The sequence below is a fragment of the Drosophila yakuba genome, chromosome X (assembly GCF_016746365.2).
Source record: "Drosophila yakuba strain Tai18E2 chromosome X, Prin_Dyak_Tai18E2_2.1, whole genome shotgun sequence".
NCBI classification, from domain to species: domain Eukaryota; kingdom Metazoa; phylum Arthropoda; class Insecta; order Diptera; family Drosophilidae; genus Drosophila; species Drosophila yakuba.
The window spans coordinates 10,969,081-10,980,077 of NC_052526.2; the positions used below are offsets into that span (position 1 = coordinate 10,969,081).

The 10,997-nt window shown below is 47.5% G+C and overlaps 4 protein-coding genes across 5 annotated transcripts; 2 read left to right on the plus strand and 2 right to left on the minus strand.

Annotated features, from left to right (window-relative positions):
* Window positions 1-245: 245 nt before the first annotated feature.
* Window positions 246-1,315, plus strand: LOC6524984. Its single transcript, XM_002100788.3, has one exon. The coding sequence runs from the start codon at window positions 491-493 to the stop codon at window positions 1,187-1,189; it is 699 nt and encodes a 232-aa protein (XP_002100824.1). The 5' UTR covers window positions 246-490; the 3' UTR covers window positions 1,190-1,315.
* Window positions 1,316-1,405: 90 nt separating this feature from the next.
* Window positions 1,406-5,752, minus strand: LOC6524985 (structural maintenance of chromosomes protein 3). Its single transcript, XM_002100789.3, has 5 exons — window positions 5,624-5,752; window positions 5,433-5,547; window positions 5,215-5,354; window positions 2,034-5,153; window positions 1,406-1,970 (listed from the first exon to the last, which is right to left on the minus strand). Exons 1-5 carry the CDS (start codon window positions 5,636-5,638, stop codon window positions 1,758-1,760), a joined length of 3,603 nt encoding a protein of 1,200 aa, XP_002100825.1. The 5' UTR covers window positions 5,639-5,752; the 3' UTR covers window positions 1,406-1,757.
* A 236-nt stretch (window positions 5,753-5,988) lies between these two features.
* Window positions 5,989-7,527, plus strand: LOC6524986 (ubiquitin-conjugating enzyme E2 G2). The gene is made up of 4 exons (XM_002100790.4): window positions 5,989-6,288; window positions 6,351-6,432; window positions 6,514-6,773; window positions 6,905-7,527. The coding sequence occupies exons 1-4, from the start codon at window positions 6,246-6,248 to the stop codon at window positions 7,021-7,023; spliced, it is 504 nt and encodes a 167-aa protein (XP_002100826.1). The 5' UTR covers window positions 5,989-6,245; the 3' UTR covers window positions 7,024-7,527.
* Window positions 7,528-8,895: 1,368 nt separating this feature from the next.
* Window positions 8,896-10,857, minus strand: LOC26535661 (inositol polyphosphate 5-phosphatase K). 2 transcript variants are annotated; one of them, XM_015190537.3, is made up of 2 exons: window positions 10,664-10,857; window positions 8,896-10,596 (listed from the first exon to the last, which is right to left on the minus strand). In XM_015190537.3, exon 2 carries the CDS (start codon window positions 10,589-10,591, stop codon window positions 9,065-9,067), a length of 1,527 nt encoding a protein of 508 aa, XP_015046023.2. In that variant the 5' UTR covers window positions 10,592-10,596; window positions 10,664-10,857; the 3' UTR covers window positions 8,896-9,064. The 2 variants fall into 2 exon arrangements, with proteins under 2 accessions (XP_015046023.2, XP_039231322.1); XM_039375388.2 differs by having other exon boundaries at window positions 10,659-10,857.
* Between the last annotated feature and the right edge of the window lie 140 nt (window positions 10,858-10,997).

Sequence of the window (10,997 nt, forward strand, 5' to 3'; positions counted from 1 at the left end):
TGTTGAGCATTAAATTGACAAGAACATAAGTCTTTAGCTATATAATCCAAAAGTACTAGAACATAAAAAAATGGTATTCGTTTTTGTCTACTTTATGGCTTACTTATTTACTTATTTATTCGCCCTAAATAAAACTGGACGTTTTTAAAATAGATAGATGGATTTTCTTAGACTCTGTCCACACTATTGCCGAATCCGTTAAATTATCGAGAATCTACGTCCAGAAAAAAAAAAAACTGCCCAGAAACAACCTAAAAAATCCATGCAAATGTCAGAAAACGATACCGATTTAATATCGACGAAAATCTTGTTTATTGTTTTGATTCAACAAATAATTAATAGAATTTGACTAAAGACCCTTTAACTGCCGTTACATTGGCACTGGACTTGGCAGAGGATTAGAAGTCGGGTGTCCAGAACGTGGACAAAAGATTCATTACATTGAGGTGGAACAACCGGCAACCGGCGTGACCGCTATCAAGTCAAAACAATGGTGACCAGCAGAAGACCTCCGCTGAATCATGGCCCCTTGCCCGGGTCCAGTGGTGGCACCTCCCGCCTAGCCCTGTGTCTGATCCACTTCGTCCTGGCCGTAATCTCTGGCTTTGGACTGAAACGGAGCACCGGCAGCAAGGCAATGGCCGCCTTTGGAATCTACTTTGGCCACAGCCTGCTCTGCCTGCTGCGGCACACCCATCCCAATCCGGGTGCAGTGCAGCGGCTGTTGTGCGACAAGTCGAGGCGTTACTCCTGCGTCCTGTTCGTCACCCTGGTGGTGGGTGAGCTGCAGACCGTGAATCCGGCCACCCGAATGGGTGACTTCTTCGGCGCCGACTGGGAGCGACTGGCCTTTGGACTGTGGAGCGCTGTACTGGCACTTGCAGTCACCAGTTTGTGGTTTGGCAGCACTCGCAGTCCATTGGGTGCCACATTCATAAAGCTGGATGCCGCCCAATTGGGCCTCTGTGTTCTGTGGAATGTCCATTGCCTTTGGCGCATTGCCATCGTAGACGAGCACTGGTGGTCACTTGGCCTGGCCCTGCTCGTTCTCCTGAATCACTTTGTCCTGTGGCGACTGCCGCTGCACTACAACATCAGCCAGTTGGAGGTGGCTACCGTGGGCATGTGCTTCAGCACCATCTTTGCGCTGAATGCCATCCAGGAGCAACTGGACGCCGTGATCAGCTGAGGGCAGCTGGTCGGGTAACCAGGGACGGGAGCCCTGATTGCCTAGATCTAAAGCACTCAATTAATTATTAAATGCACGTTGTTGAACAATATTTTTCGTAATAAACCAGACTTCTTATTTTAAAAAGATTATTCGAATCATTCAAAAATGTGGAATTGTTTTTAAGAGTTTCAAAAAACCTTTTCTTCTATTAGCTAATCAGAAAAGAAACATAGATTTAAAAGGTTACGTTTTGCATAAGTTTTTTAATACACACTTTTATTTTAAATATAGTTTAAGTTACTTCTCTATGCTCTTTATTACATATTGATCTGGGGTTGGAGTTGGTCTACTCTCCATTTTTTTTCGGCAGCTCGATGTGTTTCACGCAAACGAGGACGGTCCAACCGAAAACTAATTTCATTATTAAGGAAAATTAATTGTAGCAAGTATCGTTAAAGGGAAATTATATATATATGTATCCGATTCAAATGAATGTGTAAATAAATCTTAGGCCTAAGAAACTAATAATTGGGACGAGGGATGATTGTGGTGGGTTAGGGGATGAGGTTTTGGGCGGGAAAATTTCCTAGGCGTGGGTGCTGTCGTCCTCGACAAAGTCCTTGGCCTCCTCCCTGGTCACACAATCAATGTGGCTGACCTTATTTCGGAATCGCACGCCGTAGAACTTGTGCGCGTTTTCCAGCAATTCCGGCCGGAAAGTTGTCGTAATGAATTGGGCAGTGTCGCTGAGCTCGTGGATCATGTTCGCCACCGCTTTTCGATGCATTGCATCCAGGGCCTGCACAAAACAGTAGTAGACCATTAGTCAACGAAACAATGTGATGGGCAATGTTTGACTTACCTGATCTATCTCGTCAAAGAGATAGAAGGGAGCTGGATCGCACTTTTGGATGGAGAAAATGAGGGCCAGGGCGACAAGCGACTTCTGCCCACCGGACAGCTGGTTCATCTCACGCATCTCAGCCTCAACGCCGGTGAACGAAACCCGAATGCCGATCCCTGTGAAGGCATCGGAGTTTTCCACCTCCTTTTCCATCTCGTCGCCTTCGTTATCCTTGGTCTTTAGGATCAGATAACCCGCACCCATGGGCACCAGCTTCTTAAACACCTTGGTGAAGTTCTGCGCCACTTGTCGGAACGTAAACTGTATGGCCTCAACCTTTTGCATCTCCAATGACTGGATAAGCATGTGGATCTTCTGGTCACCGATATCGAGCTCCTCTTTGCGCCGATAGAGCTTCTCCTTCTGCTCGGAGAAGCTCAGAAACTGGTCCAGGGCTTTTTTGTTCACATGGTTATACTTCTTGAGGTGCTGGTTTGCCTTCTCCAGCTCCTTGAAAATGTTTTTCAGAGACATTCGGGTGTAGGCGGGATCAACTTGCGGCACGGCGCCCAAACTGGCGATCTTTTCCGTACACTCGTCGATTTTCTCGTTGAGCATGTTCTCCTTGGTGGACCATTTCTCCAGCTGCTTGGAATCCTTGTTAAGATTCTCCTCGGCATCCTTCTCCTTGCGCACATGCGTTTCAAGCTCCTGCTGCAGCTCCTTTTGCAGTTGCACGGCCTCCGTTACCCGCTTTTCGATCTCCTCCAGATCGGCGTTGACCTTCTTGATTCTCTTCTCGGCGGAAACCAGTTCCGTTTTGCAATTGTTAAGCTTCCGCTTGCGATCCTCCACGGAAATCTCCTGCAGCGCCTGGATCAGTTCGTCGCGACGCCGGAACAGATTGTTGATCAGCAGGTTGTCCAGCTTGTTCTTGCGCACCTCGAACTGCATACGCTGTGTAAATGCTTCCTTGTTTTCCTGGTTCAGTCGACGGATGTCGTCGTTTAGCTGGTCAATCTCACGCTGATCCTGCGACGACAACGTGGACATCAGCTCCTGCTTTAGCTCCGCCTCCAAACTAGACTTGGTGCTTGTCATGGACTCCAATGAGGCCTTGCACTGGGCCAGTGAGCGCTCCTTGGGCGCCCGGTACTGCTCGATGCGCACCAGCTCCTCCTTCATCAAACGAATCTCGCCCTGGACTTTTTCGAACACATCTTTCGACTTGCCCTGCTTCGTTTCTGTCTTTTGCATCTCGGATACGATTGAGTTAATGTTGTTCTCGGTGGACTTGAGTTCGTTTCGCAGCTTGCTGAGTTTCTTTTCGAACTCGGCTATCTGGCTGGTGTATTCTGTGCGCTTCTTTTGCATCTCCAGACGGGAGCGTGATGTATTGAAATAGCCGCCGGTGAGGGATCCCTTGGAGGACACCTGATCTCCGTCCAGCGTAACGCAATCCAGCCCTGTGCTCTTGGCCAGCTCGGTGGCACGCTCCAGATTTCTGCAGATTAGCGTTTTTCCAAAGATATACCTCAGCGCTTTATCGTGCTGTTCATCGTACTTCAGCTTGGAGATCATGGGTATGGAATCGGGATCATCCGGATAATCGTGTACTTTCACCTGCAGCCGGTTTAGCGGCATGAAAGTCACCTCACCCGGTAATTTCAGCTTATTCATCTCCTTGAGGATTTGCGTGCCCTCGTATTCTGACTCAACAATGTGATGGAATAAACGATTGGCAGCAGTTACCTCCACGGCCGTGTAGATGGTCTTGTCGCAGCTGAAGTTCTCGATGACGGGTCCATAGTAGGCTCGGGCAATCTCCGCCGATTGGCCCCCACGTTCCACAAAGCTGTCAAGAACCTTGCGCACAGAATCGCAGCCGTTCAGGATCGGCTTGCCAGCCATGCTGCGCAGCGCCTGGTCCGCCCGCGATAGCTCCTCTTTGTGCGTCTGCAGTTGCTGCGTCATCTGTGTCTCCTTGCGCCACAACTCGTTTCGCATGGACTGGTGCTGGTCCTTGGTCTTCTTTAGCTCGTAGTACTTCTTGTTGTGCTCGTCGATCTGCAGTCGAAGTTGCTCCAGTTCCGACGAGTGCTCCTCGATCTTCTGACCCAGATCCTTTTCGGAGGTAGCGTCCTTCTTAAGATCCTCCACGAGTTTAGCATGGTGAGCAATTTTATCGCGCGTCTGTTTGCTAATGGACTTCAGCTCGTTGGTGATCCACTTGTCGCGATCTTCCCTTGAGGAGAACTGAGAGCCGCGACCCTGCTTGGCGTAAAGCTCCTTACGCTTTTGTTCCTTGAGCTGCAGCTCCCGGGAGCAGTCCTCTTCCTTGCGCTTCATTGCCTCGTACTTGGGCTTTACGTCGTCCAGTTCCTTTTCGCGCTCCGCAATTGTTACTTTAAGATTCTTAAGCTCCTGGTCGGCCCGCTCCTTGGACTTGTTGTCGCCCTGAACCTCGTCATTAAGATCGACAATGGTCAGGTCCAGTTTCGTCTTCTCGCGCAGCAACTGTTGCTGCTCCGTCATCAGCACAGAGCGCTCCTCCTTGGTGCTCAGCACTTTCTTCTTCGCCTCCTTAAGGTTCTTTTGCACATCCTTGATCTTCTCTTGTGCCTTCTGAATCTCGATATTGTAGATTTTCTTTTTGTCCGATGAGGATTTGCGCTGCAGCTGGAGTTCATCGAGAGCCTTTCTGGTGTCCTTTAGCTCGGTTTCGTAGCGTATGTACTCTAGGGTGCGCCGCGTCTTGTCCCACTTCTGGTACTCCTTTAGCTCTTCCTTCTCTTCTTCGAGCGTCTGGAGCCGATCCTCGATGGTCTTCAGGTACTCGCTGATTTTCTCCACCTTGCTATCCGTCTCCCGCAATAGATTTAACGACTCCTCCTTCCGTTCGTCGTAAACACGCGTTCCCGCGACCTCGCGGAGCAGCTTGAGACGATATGAATCCGCTGCAGTTGCCATCTGATTGATTTTGCCCTGCTTTACAATGTAGTAGGGATTTGAACTGGAAAAACCAGCCGATTCCAACAGATTGACCACCTCATTGCGCGGCACCACCTTCTTGTTGAGGAAATACTGGTCCTTTTTGGCGCCAATCACGCGCCGCAGGAAGATCTCCTCCTTGTCGATCTGTAAAAGAAGCGTAGCGTAAGAGAGTGCTTCGAAGGCACTACTTGGTTTGACTACTCACTGGAACTCGGTTGTCCGAGTTGTCGAAGATGATCTCCACATAGGCGGAGATGACGCGGGCACCTGTTCCCTCGTGCAGAAGCGACTGGCGCTGCTCCGGCCGCAGGTGGGTGAACTCATCGCTTAGCACAAACTGGATGGCTGCAAAGTGGAAGAGGGACAGCATTAGGACCGATTAGATATCAATGGCGGAACAGACTGGCCGAAGCAGATACTCACCGTAAAAGAAGTTGCTCTTCCCGGAGCCATTACGTCCAACAACAACGTTATGGCGCTTGTCGAATGGTTCCACCACCGTCTGGTCCTTGTAACTCTTGAAGCCTTGTATAATAATCTGCAATTGAGTGTGGATTTCAGATCTCCGGTGTCCACTGGGTAGGCAGGAGCTTGCCTATCAGTTCAACACTCACCTGCTTGATGTGCATCTTATTATATACGATTTTTTGCACAAAATCGCGCTCTTTTTGTTTTACAACAAATACATAAATAATATCGACTCGAGCAGCGATTTATCGATGTTCGCATTTTACTCTCGATGTAATCGATATCGCACTCTGAACAGCATTCGCTTGCAATCGAACAAAAAATTAAATAATACCTCAAAAACAATAGTAGTTTTTTTTTTTGAATGTTATAATCGGATCATTGTTATTAATTTAGTGTCAGCTTACAAAAAATAAGTTAAGTTAGATGCTTAAGCCTGCCGTTATCGAATCGAATCGATTACCCTTGCCAGATTACTCAGTACAGATATATTGCCATAGAAAACTAGTCGATATATTCGATATAAATAAACACGAAAGGTTTGTGTTTATTATATTACGACGTGTCTGCATTTTGACCCGTGCCCGAGGATCTGGAAAGTGCGCGATCGCCGCCAAAACAAGCAGGACACCATCTGGGTGTAGCAGGAGCAGGAGCAGGTGGACAGGACACGGCGGATCAGTTGAAGGAAACGCAAAGGAAGTGGTCACAGTGGGGAGAAGGAGCAAGTGAACTCAACCATCATCATTACCATTGATCACATCCAGGATGGCTGGGTCCGCACTGCGCCGCCTGATGGCGGAATACAAACGTGAGTCGAAAGTCCACAGGGCGAGAAGAACTTTCCCTTACCACCACTTCAATCCTCTCCAGAGTTAACACTTGACCCGCCCGAGGGCATTGTGGCCGGCCCCATCAGCGAGGACAACTTCTTCGAGTGGGAGGCATTGATTGCGTGAGTTAAGATCACCATACGATCGACATGGACACGGATAATGTACAGTTTCACCTATATATTGCCCTTTGCCCTTTGCAGCGGACCTGAGGGCACTTGCTTCGAGGGCGGTGTGTTCCCCGCCCGTCTCGTCTTTCCGACCGACTATCCCCTGAGTCCGCCAAAAATGAAATTCACTTGTGATATGTTCCATCCCAACATATTCGCCGACGGGCGGGTCTGCATATCAATACTACACGCACCCGGCGACGATCCCATGGGCTATGAGCTATCCGCTGAGCGCTGGAGTCCTGTCCAGAGCGTGGAGAAGATTTTGCTTAGCGTGGTCAGCATGCTGGCGGGTAAGAAGAAGTTAACAATAATAGGCATAATGTTTATTTCTTAGGTCATTAATTTGTTTATTTGTGTAGATTTTTTGTTCCTGACTTAATTGCTTCCAATAACTACTATTGTCTTTAATTTTTGCCCACAGAACCCAACGATGAGAGCGGCGCTAATGTGGATGCAGCCATTATGTGGCGCGAGCAGAGAGATGAGTTCAACGCCATCGCCCGACGGCTGGTGCGCAAAACACTTGGTTTGCCGCCGTAAATGATCAATGCGCACTGGAAACGAACCATGTCCGCCACCGTCGACACATACCTTCTACCCTGAGCAACACGATTCCAAGATTGCGCCCTCAACAACATGCTAACCCATTATTTCCTCAAAACTCCCTCGTCGAGCTAACCGACAAACACGTTTCAAATTAGCAAAAATAAAGAACCTAGCATCAAAATCGACTATCAAGCACAACCAGGCAGCAGATCGCACCCTCTCAAGTATATCCAGCACACTGGCTGCTACAGCGGACTTAACAGGAGGGCCTATCACCTAAAGTACTTCACTGGTAGTTAGTCACGATGCAAGGTGCAAGGTGATGGCAAAGTGAGGAGTTGGCAAGAAAAATTCAAATGCTTATATTTCCTATTAATAAATGTTTATTTTTTTATGTTTACATTTTTCGAAAGATATATTTTGTATACACGAATTATAAAGATGCTGTATTGAAAAGTTAAATATGAAGTACGAACAATCAAGTGCAAATTTAAAGTATGATTGAAGCGTTTTCAACTTGCTAGTTTATTTTTATTAGGCTTTATATTTGGTTTATATAGTCACTAGATACTTAATTAAAACTAATTTCATCATTTTCGACTGATCACTAACTGAAATCCCACTAGCAAATGATCGCCAGCCTGAAATTGCCCTATGTATTCATAAATTACTACACAATTGTAAATGTTTTCATTCGATTAAGTAAATTGATTAATGTTCACTTTGATAAGGCATATGACTGTATATATGTATGTATATTTATATGTTTATAGGTAGGTGGTAAATGCACTCCCATACATTGGTCAAGTGTCCACTGGTATGAGGGTAATATAGTTATCTAATAGTTGTTGAAGGTTACTAAGCCACACGAATTTCAATTGACCGAGCCCGCATAAATGGGTGCTCTCATTTTTGGCTTTCAGACCATAGATGGGGTCGAAAATGTTCACACCATTCGATCGTTCGAGTACAGTGGGCACCGGGCACCAATGGCTTTAATGGCCCCCTGTTGGTTGCACCAGCGCATCAAAATATTGCCAATTTCAGGGCTCCGCCAGCTCGAATTTCAAATGACCCACTGTACGGTGGGTGAAAGTCAGCGCAGATTGCTTCAATTGTCTGCCTGGTGGTCTATTTTGGTGCAGTCCTTATCTAAACTATCTTTATAATTTGCTACGACTTGGTCAAATACATTTTATGGATTATTTACCAATTAGGTAATGGAAAAAGATCGTAAGTAGGTATAAATTGGAAGTCTTCTTTTTATACAAGTCTACGTTTCCGGGTAAAAATCTTTTCTTTTTGTTTTTTAAAAATTCTAAATTGAGCTGGGTTTTTTGGAATCATATTAATTTTAAATTTTTGTTCTTTTTCAATATTAACACGCTATAAAAATATTAAATAAAATTTGCCTACATTAAATAGTTAAATTAAAGTAAAGTAAAATTATATATATACCTTTCTACCATTAAATAATAGTTTTCTCTATATTTGACTTAAGAGGCATTCAAAAATATCACTTTTCAGACTCCGGGTTTTGACTAACATGTAGATTCATTTAGCTTACTTTCACTTAATTCGAACTGAAATTTGAATGGCGGCCCCATTAAGAGCTCTCACCTGGATAGAGATTCAATGAGCTTTTGCTCATTTCTGGCCCACTGTGCGCGGGTGTGTCATAGTGTAAATATGTGACAGTGAGTGGCGTAATTAACCTTTTGCAAACCGGTTAAATACAAATATCTAGTGCCATGACACCGTACAAATAAAAATAACAAAATGACAGCAGAGCAATTGGAACATATGCAAACGAAAGCGGGATTTGGGCTGGGAATGGGTGGTGGGAATGGGTAGTAAACACAAACATTATTGGTTCGATAATTGTATAATTACATATTAACGTATTTGGGGGTGGGTGCTGAGTCAACAGCCAACAAGCAAACTTAACACATTCACATAAGGTCAATAAAATTAGATCGGCACGGCAAATACGAAACGAAGACTAAAGAATAAAAATGTCCAGAGCCTCGGCTAGCTAGTCAACATGGTACTCCGTCCGATGGGGCGAGCCGTGTCGCTTCTCCGCCACAAAGACGTCGCTGACGCCGGCCACACTGGTCACGCCCCTGACTCCGGTGGTGCGGAAATATATCAACAGGTACTGCTCGCCGTGTCGCAGTTCCACATCGTCGGCGAAATCTAGTCGCACCTGCTCTTGGGCATTGGCCTCCTGTTGGCGCCGCAGTCGCTGGCGATTCCTGTGATGATGACGACCACTTCGGTGATGCGAGGGCGTCTCAAACGGATCCGGTGCGTGATTGGAGTCTGAGGATGTGGGCGACTCAGCCTGGTTGACATACTCGTAGGCAACGAAGTCCGCCAAACTGGCGTACTCAGCCGAATAGATGCCAATCCAGTCGTTGGGACACTCATCGAACTCTGCCTGCTTGCGGTACTCCACTGTGTTCTCGTCCCCAATCTTCCAGAGCGACAGGGGCAAAAATACCACGCCGGGCGCCCGTACATTCGGGTAGAGCTTGAGGGTAAAGTCACTGGTCACCGGCTTGTGATCACTGATGGTGTACAAAGGATGGGACTTGTACGAGCACTGCTCGATGGACAGCTGCATGCCCGGTTGCCTGTTCAGCGGCTGCACAGCGTACATGATCCGATCCGTCCAGGCTGGCCGCCGCTTCAGGTCGTACTCGGAGGTGCCCTCGCGAAACTTGAAGGTGGGCGGAAAGGCGGGCAGTCGCTCCTGCAAAACCTGAAAGGCCTGCTGCGACTTCTCGCGTACCTGGTACAATTGATCCCGCTGGATAAGGGCCTCGTGCTGGGCCTCATCGCGTAGCAGCTCGCGCACTTCCGTCGAAGAATCGTTACCCTGCAGTCGGAAGTTTAGATCGCCAAACCAGAAGACATAGTCGTGATCGTAAATCTCCCTATACCGCTTGACATGGTAGTGATGATTCTCCAGGATCTGCTTGTAGTCATCGATGCGCTCATCCAGCCGTTCGTCATGGGCAGCCAGATGGGCCACCACAAAGGCCAAGCCGCAGCCATAGAGAGTGAATCGGACACTGACGGCGCCCTTGTTGCCCCAAATGCCACCGAAACCGGTCCTTGTGAACTCCGCCTCGATGTCCTGCAAGTGCTCAACGTGCTGCCGCCTCACAAACATGCTGAGAAGCAGTCCCTGCATCTGCTCGGTCTTTACGGCCACATAGTCGTATTTACGGAGCAGTTCTTTAGCCTTGTGCGTCCACGGATCCTCCTTGAACAAGCCCAACACCTGTTGCTGCGGCTGGGCATTGACCTCCTGGAGGCCCAAGGCGTAGATGTCCGGCATGTGGGCATTAGTCTCCTTCGTCTCCTTGTCCATCGTCACATCCTGCAGTCCCAGCAGATGGCGGAGGGATATGTTCTCCGGAAAGCGACTGCCCACATTCCAGGTGACCACATACACCCGATAAGTTTCCAGCTGTTGCTTCCCTTTGCCCTTCGCTCCATCCGGTTCCGAGTCCGGGATCTTGGGTGTCTTGCTAGCCTCCGTTTGGCTCATTATTGCTGGACTTGACAAATCGAAGAGATTACTCCAGCTGGCTGCCCACAGCAATTAAATTGTTTACCCAACCGATTATGGTTTTATTGTGTAAGTCGATTCTTTTTGCCTCTTTGGATTTTGTTGCTCCAATCTCGGTTACTGCTTAAGTTGGGTGGTGAACAGCGACGAGGGCGATCGGTAATTGCTGAAAATATTGCAGCACAAATAGGTCTTAACACTTGTTTGCCCAGCAGCAGCAACAACAACTGTGCTACAACAACGAGACACCAACAATAACAACACCTAGGGATGGCAAAACTGACCTGATGACGTTATCGATGAGCGGTATTTATTTTGCAGCCCTAAAAACGTCAGTTGCTTAGGCGTTTATAAGGTATATGGGGCATTTCAGATTTGGCGCCAA